Source organism: Austrofundulus limnaeus, unplaced genomic scaffold (assembly GCF_001266775.1).
Source record: "Austrofundulus limnaeus strain Quisiro unplaced genomic scaffold, Austrofundulus_limnaeus-1.0 Scaffold836, whole genome shotgun sequence".
Lineage (NCBI taxonomy): Eukaryota > Metazoa > Chordata > Actinopteri > Cyprinodontiformes > Rivulidae > Austrofundulus > Austrofundulus limnaeus.
In genome coordinates, this window is record NW_013953238.1 from 30,343 (window position 1) to 36,602 (window position 6,260).

The 6,260-nt window shown below is 44.9% G+C and overlaps 1 protein-coding gene and 2 long non-coding RNA genes across 4 annotated transcripts in view; 1 reads left to right on the forward strand and 2 right to left on the reverse strand.

The window, feature by feature from the left end:
* Positions 1-1,309, forward strand: part of LOC106532838 (uncharacterized) — a 1,509-nt gene extending 200 nt beyond the window's left edge. Inside the window, exon 2 of one of the 2 annotated variants that reach the window (XR_001312156.1) lies at positions 142-1,309. This is a non-coding gene — a long non-coding RNA (uncharacterized LOC106532838). The remainder of the gene's footprint in view (positions 1-141) is intronic. The other variant, XR_001312155.1, reaches the window with a different exon arrangement.
* Positions 479-3,084, reverse strand: LOC106532837 (uncharacterized). The gene is made up of 2 exons (XR_001312154.1): positions 2,876-3,084; positions 479-1,596 (listed from the first exon to the last, which is right to left on the reverse strand). It is a non-coding gene; the product is annotated as an uncharacterized LOC106532837 (long non-coding RNA).
* Positions 3,085-3,313: 229 nt separating this feature from the next.
* The window catches only part of LOC106532834 (SH3 and multiple ankyrin repeat domains protein 3-like), a gene marked incomplete in the record, with an annotated part of 43,612 nt that continues 40,665 nt past the window's right edge, over positions 3,314-6,260 (reverse strand). Inside the window, 2 exon segments of the mRNA XM_014028990.1 lie at positions 3,314-4,087; positions 5,778-6,258. Of these exon segments, the coding sequence (XP_013884444.1) occupies positions 3,493-4,087; positions 5,778-6,258 (1,076 nt within the window).

Genomic DNA, 6,260 nt, shown 5'->3' on the forward strand with positions numbered 1-6,260 from the left:
GCGTAATAAGTTTAGGTTTTATGTACAAGGCTGCACTTTTCAACAAACTGAAAGATAGATGCATTAAATTATACAAAAAATAAAGTTTATCTCAGGGTTAAACTTTATAAAACTTTACTGTTCTCTAATGTTTTATAACAGGTTAAACTTTATAAAACTTTACTGTTCTCTAATGTTTTATAACAGGACAAACTTTAGCGGTATACTTTGAAGGAAAAGCGTAATAAGTTTAGGTTTTATGTACAAGGCTGCACTTTTCAACAAACTKAAAGATAGATGCATTAAATTATACAAAAAATAAAGTTTATCTCAGATTTAAACTTTAATAAATGTTACTTTCTGACTGCAGAGAAGATTGTAAGTTTTAGTTTGATTATAACGATAGTAATGAAAAAAATTACTTGTTTATGATAAAATTTATTGTCTCCGTGTTTAAATAATTTGTTTTTGGATCTTTGAGGAATAAATTAACAAAACGTGTCGTTTAAATTTTCTAATAAATCAACGGTGCAGAGTGGAGAAGTGGCGCCACCTACTGTTGCTCTTCTTCGTTTACCGAGCTAACGAGCTAGCAARCTAACAAGCTATCAAGCTAACAATCTAGCTAGCTAAGAAGGTAGCAAGATAAGCTAACGAGTTAACAACCTAGTGAGCTAACAAACTAGCAAGCGAACATGTTTTTTGCACTTAATGTTTGGTTTGTGTTCAGAYTTAGACGCACATCAGGAACTATTTTTCTCCATGGAGGAACACGACCCAGGTGTGTCTCCGCTGAGACCTGATCTGGTTTCTGATTGGCTGGCAGGTCTCAGATTAGAAGCCATGTTTTTCAGATAGATTCAGATAATTTAATATAATATTATAAAGATATAAAATATTATAAAGTCGTAACAAGAAGCTTAATGTATTTAATAAAGGTTGGTTTATGGCTGTGTYGTTGTAATAAAGACCTTCAGGCGTTAATCCAGATTAAAAATTGGTAAAACTGGAGGATTTAAACTTTTGAACCAGCCCTTTAATTAGTGATAATTTATAAACGAAGTGATTTCCACCATCAGCTGATGGAACAAGAGCTTAATGTGTCTAAMTGCTATAAAACACCACAGCTACACTAATCTATGATAATCTACAGGATTATAATCTGACACATTTACATTCTGGATCTGAGGGCAGGTCCTGTAGAAAACCTCAGCTCTGTACAACTTTGGGATGTGATTGTAGCTCGGCAGGAGTTCAGCCTCTTTCACCAAACACTGGGAWGGGGAGGGGGCGGGGCTTCAGGTTAACCCGCTGCTGTCACGTGTCTGAGGTGGTAACAGCACCGCCGGGGGGGGCGGGACCAGAGGCAGCCGAGGGGCCGGCTCGTCCTCGGGTCGCAGAAATGTTTTGTGAAAGAGGCTCGTTTCGGTCATCATGGCAACAGGCACTGGAAGATTTGTTGTGCTTCGGAGGCGGGATCGACGGGGGCGAATTAAAACCTAAATAAAAAGTTTTAAAAAAGGAGAAACAGAGATTAAACTCTGGATTTATTTAATCTCCTTGGACCTGGACCCGGTTCTGGACTGTTCTGGATCCAGCAGCTGGTGTTTCCTCAAACTGAAAGACGGAGAGAAAAAACTTTAATTCAGATCAGATAAGTATAAAATATAAACTTTAACAGGATCAGGAAAAGATCTAATRAATTTAGCTTTAATAAAACTTTTCCTCTGAAAGTCTGGAAGCTGTTGTTCAAACTTTAAAATAAGAAGCGAGTTTATTTTAACGCTTCTGTTAAAAGTTTGAATTAAAGTGTCTGTGACATGATTAYCCTTCAAATACAAAAAGTCAAAGAAAACTGCTTTATTCTTAAGAAAATTGGCGTTGTACACGATTCTTCTTTAAATTTGGCTCAGCTGAAGTGAAACAGGAAGTGACATCAAAGGGGAACTCTTTAATAAAACAAACTCTTCGGTTATTGTTTATTAAATCAATATTATTTAAACTTTAACTCTTTGATCGAAACTCAAAATAATGTAAAGAAACAGATTCTTCTCTAGTCTGTTAGCTGTTGTAGCATCGCTCTGTTTACATGCAGACATTCCCCTGTGACATCACTTCCTGTTTCTTCACACGCCAATGTCTCAACAACCGTTCATCTCAGTGACGTGAAATTTGTTTTGCAATATTTTATCGATGATCTCTTTCCAAAAATGCATTTATGTTTATTACTAAAATYTGATGTCACAGACCCTTTAAAGATTGTAGCTGATGCAGAACTGTTTATATAAATACTTTTTAATTTAATTACAGCTGAGAAAATACATCTGATCTGAACTGTTTTAGTAAAAATGCACWGATTATCCAGCTGTTTTTGTTTGTTTGTTGTGCTTCACGGCTCGTTTTATAAAAACTTCAGATCTGGTAGCTCTGGAGAAAGCTCCATTTATGGCGGGAAGAAGATCCCTTATATGGCAGGGAGGAAACTCCATATATGGCGTGTTGGGGGCGGGGCGTCAGGGCTGTGTTTCAGGGTGACGAGTTGATGGGCGGGGAGGAAGAGGAGGAGGAGGAGGAAGGTCTGTACAGATGGCTTTGAGCAGGTAGCACCATGTACAGTAAGCCCTCGATAAGCAGGTTAGAAACCGGATCCCTGAAACTCACGACACGTCAACACCGAGTCACACTCATCGACAAGTCATCATGAATTCACCTGGAAATTCAACTCATTGTCAAATCATAACTACACCTGTTTCCAGACTAACACCACTGGAAGTCACCACCACGTTATTATTACTGATTGATTCTAAATGTTTCCCGTAACGAATGAATTAACGTCAGAATTAAACACAAAAGATTCAGGAGTTAGAGTTTAAAAAAGTCCCAGAAACTCACAGACCTCTTCACGGATCAGCTCGTTGATCAGCGCCTCGACCCGGGCCAGAACCTGTAACTTCAAACTTTATCTGTATTTAGAAAAAAAACACATTTCTGATCAGGCTCCGCCCACCAATCGTCCACGCTGCTCACATTTAAGGATTTAAAAGCTAAAAACAAACATTTAAAACAGTTTAAACTGTTTATATTTTCTTCTTTTTTAGACTGAAATTATTAAAATAATAAATCCTAAGAATAAAGTTGATTTTAGTTGCATCTAATGTGTAAAAGTTATTTTTAAGGTTTGAGAGATTACTGTTTTTTATTCAGTACAGTATTCAAATATCTATAGTAATTATTTACTCAATACTTTTTGAGCCAATTTTAAATGTAAATGAACTATTTTATTGGTTGAAAACGAAGATTTGTTTAAAACGGATTATTTTTTGTGTGTTTCGTTCTGAAACAGTGAAGGAGGGGGCGGAGCCAGGCAGAAGTGGGCGGAGCCAGACAGAAGTGGGCGGAGCCAGCGGTGGCACTGATCAAAGAGCTGATCCGTGGATGGAAAGTTCTAATAATTCAATCACAGCTAAGATGTTCTAAGAGGCCTAGCTTCTGAGCACAGGTCGGGGGGCGGGGTCAAGTGGAAGTGTCCAGCAGCTGTCGGAGGGCGCGCTCGATGTTGATGCGGTGTCCCAGCCGGGACACGCCCAGCTCCATGAAGTCGTCCTTGGTGAGGGAGGGCAGGTGGGAGCCTTCGATCTCGTGCTCCTGGAAGCGCTGGCGGTGCTCGGCCAGGCCCAGGCTCTCCAGCCAGTCGCCCACGTCGTATTTATTCCACAGGCCCAGGGGCCGCTGCCTCCAGGGCCGCAGGGCCAGCAGGGGCCCGCTGAGCACCGGGGAGGGGCAGGGCGAGGCGTGGGGCGAGGGCGAGGGGGACCGSGACCGGGTCCGGGCGCTGGCGCTCCTCATGACGAAACGCACCTCCTTGGGTTCTGACGGGAGGCTCAGGCTGGACGACTTCAGGATGGTCAGACCTCGACCAGAGCTCAGGTCCGGGCGCTCGGGGCCCGCGGCGGGGGAGGGGGGGAGCCCCATGGACCTGTCGGAGGGGGAGGGGGAAGGGGAGGGGCTCCGGCGGGTGACGGGGTAGCGACTTCCTGGTCGGACCGTGTAGCTGGATCCGTATCCTCTCTGAGAGATGGTGTGGAGTTCCCCCAGGCTGGAGAACAACCTGCAGGACCAAGAGACACGTTAGGACCAGGATATGGACCAGGACAAGGTCCAGGACCAGGAGCACCAGGACATGGACTAGGACGTGGTCCAAGACATTGACAGGACATGGGCATGGACCAGGACAAAGAGACATGTTACAGGACCAGGACATGGACTAGGACATGGTCCAAGACATTGACCAGGACATGGGCATGGACCAGGACATTGACCAGGACCAGGAGGACCGGGACATGGACCAGTTCAAATGAATCGTCACCTCTGACCTGAACCTGGAGTCAGACTGCAGCTTCCATGTCCAACATGTCTCTGTCCAACATGTCTGTCCAACATGTCTCTGTCCAACATGTCTCTGTCCAACATGTCTGTCCAACATGTCTCTGTCCAACATGTCTCTGTCCAACATGTCTGTCCAACATGTCTTTGTCCAACATGTCTCTGTCCAACATGTCTGTCCAACATGCCTCTGTCCAACATGTCTCTGTCCAACATGACTCTGTCCAATATGTCTGTCCAACATGTCTCTGTCCAACATGACTCTGTCCAATATGACTCTGTCAAATACGTCTGTCCAACATGTCTCTGTCCAACATGACTCTGTCCAACACGTCTTTGTCCAACATGTCTTTGTCCAACATGTCTCTATCCCAACATGTCTGTCCAACATGTCCCTGTCCAACATGTCTGTCCAACATGTCCCTGTCCAACATGACTGTCCAACATGTCTGTCCAACATGTCTGTCCAACATGACTGTCCAACATGACTGTCCAACATGTCTGTCCAACATGTCCCTGTCCAACATGTCTGTCCAACATGACTGTCCAACATGACTGTCCAACTTGTCTGTCCAACATGTCTGTCCAACATGACTGTCCAACATGACTGTCCAACATGACTGTCCAACATGACTGTCCAACATGTCTGTCCAACATGACTGTCCAACATGACTGTCCAACATGACTGTCCAACTTGTCTGTCCAACATGTCCCTGTCCAACATGTCTGTCCAACATGTCTGTCCACCATGTCTGTCCAACATGACTGTCCAACATGTCCCTGTCCAAGATGTCTGTCCAACATGTCCTCAGGTTCTGTTGCTGCTCTAAAACCGTCTCTTGTTACCATAGTAACACTGACCCTGTAGAATCCACGCTGTTTGTCGATCATTCAGCGAGCGACAGAAAACGAACGTAAACCACATGTCTGACGCCACAKTTCTGCTAATTCACTGATAGCGGAGCTAGCTTCTTAACGGATTAGCTTTTATGCTAACTTTGGAAACTGTTTCCACTAAAAGCTCTATTTTTATATCATTTGTCCTGAAATAAATAAAAACTGTCTCCTCTTACAAACAGTGCTGGATGTGTGTTAGCATGTAGCATCTTTAGCAGCTGAACTACAAACTAAGAGCATCAAAAATAAGTTTAACATTATTTAAATAAATTAAAAAACTGAGTGTGTGTAAAATATGTTAATGTTTTTACTATTTACTCTTTGTCTTTTTATAAAAATACAAACTCAATTAAAGACATGCTTTTATTCTGAAAGTATAATTTAGACAGAGCTAAACTCTTGCTAATCATCCTAGCGGTTAGCGTTAGCTTCTTCTAAAATAACGTTTTAATTTGTGGTTCTGGTTTTAGCACCTGTTCTTCCTGTCAGCTGATGATAACGCGCTAACATGACAGTACCTGGCTCCTCCCACAGGTGACCTCCGGCCTGGGTCCAGGGGACTTGGCTCCTCCCCCAGTGAGTGGCTGTCTTTGTTCAGCAGCTGCAGTCGGTTCGCCAGGTCGAGTCCGGACCCGGCCCGGCCGCTCAGCTCCAGCGCGGACGCCGAGCGGCTCGTCAGGTCCACGGCCGACCCGGACACCTGTCCTCCCAGCGCCGCGGGACGCCCGTCCTCCGGGCTCACGCCYCGCCGCTCCTCGTCCCCGCCCCCCCACAGCTTGGACCTCCTCTGGAACAGGTAGCGAGGCTGCCGGTTGCTGGTGGGGGAGGAGCAGAGCGGGGAGGAGGGGGAGGAGGAGGAGGACGCAGCGGAGGGGAGGAGCTCGCTGTCCGATGACTGCTTCAGTAACGGGTCCCGGAGCGTCGAGCGGCCCCGGCCAATCGGAGACCGGAGGCGTGGCTTCAGGGCGGAGGGCGAGGTGACGGCGGAGGAGGGGGAAGGG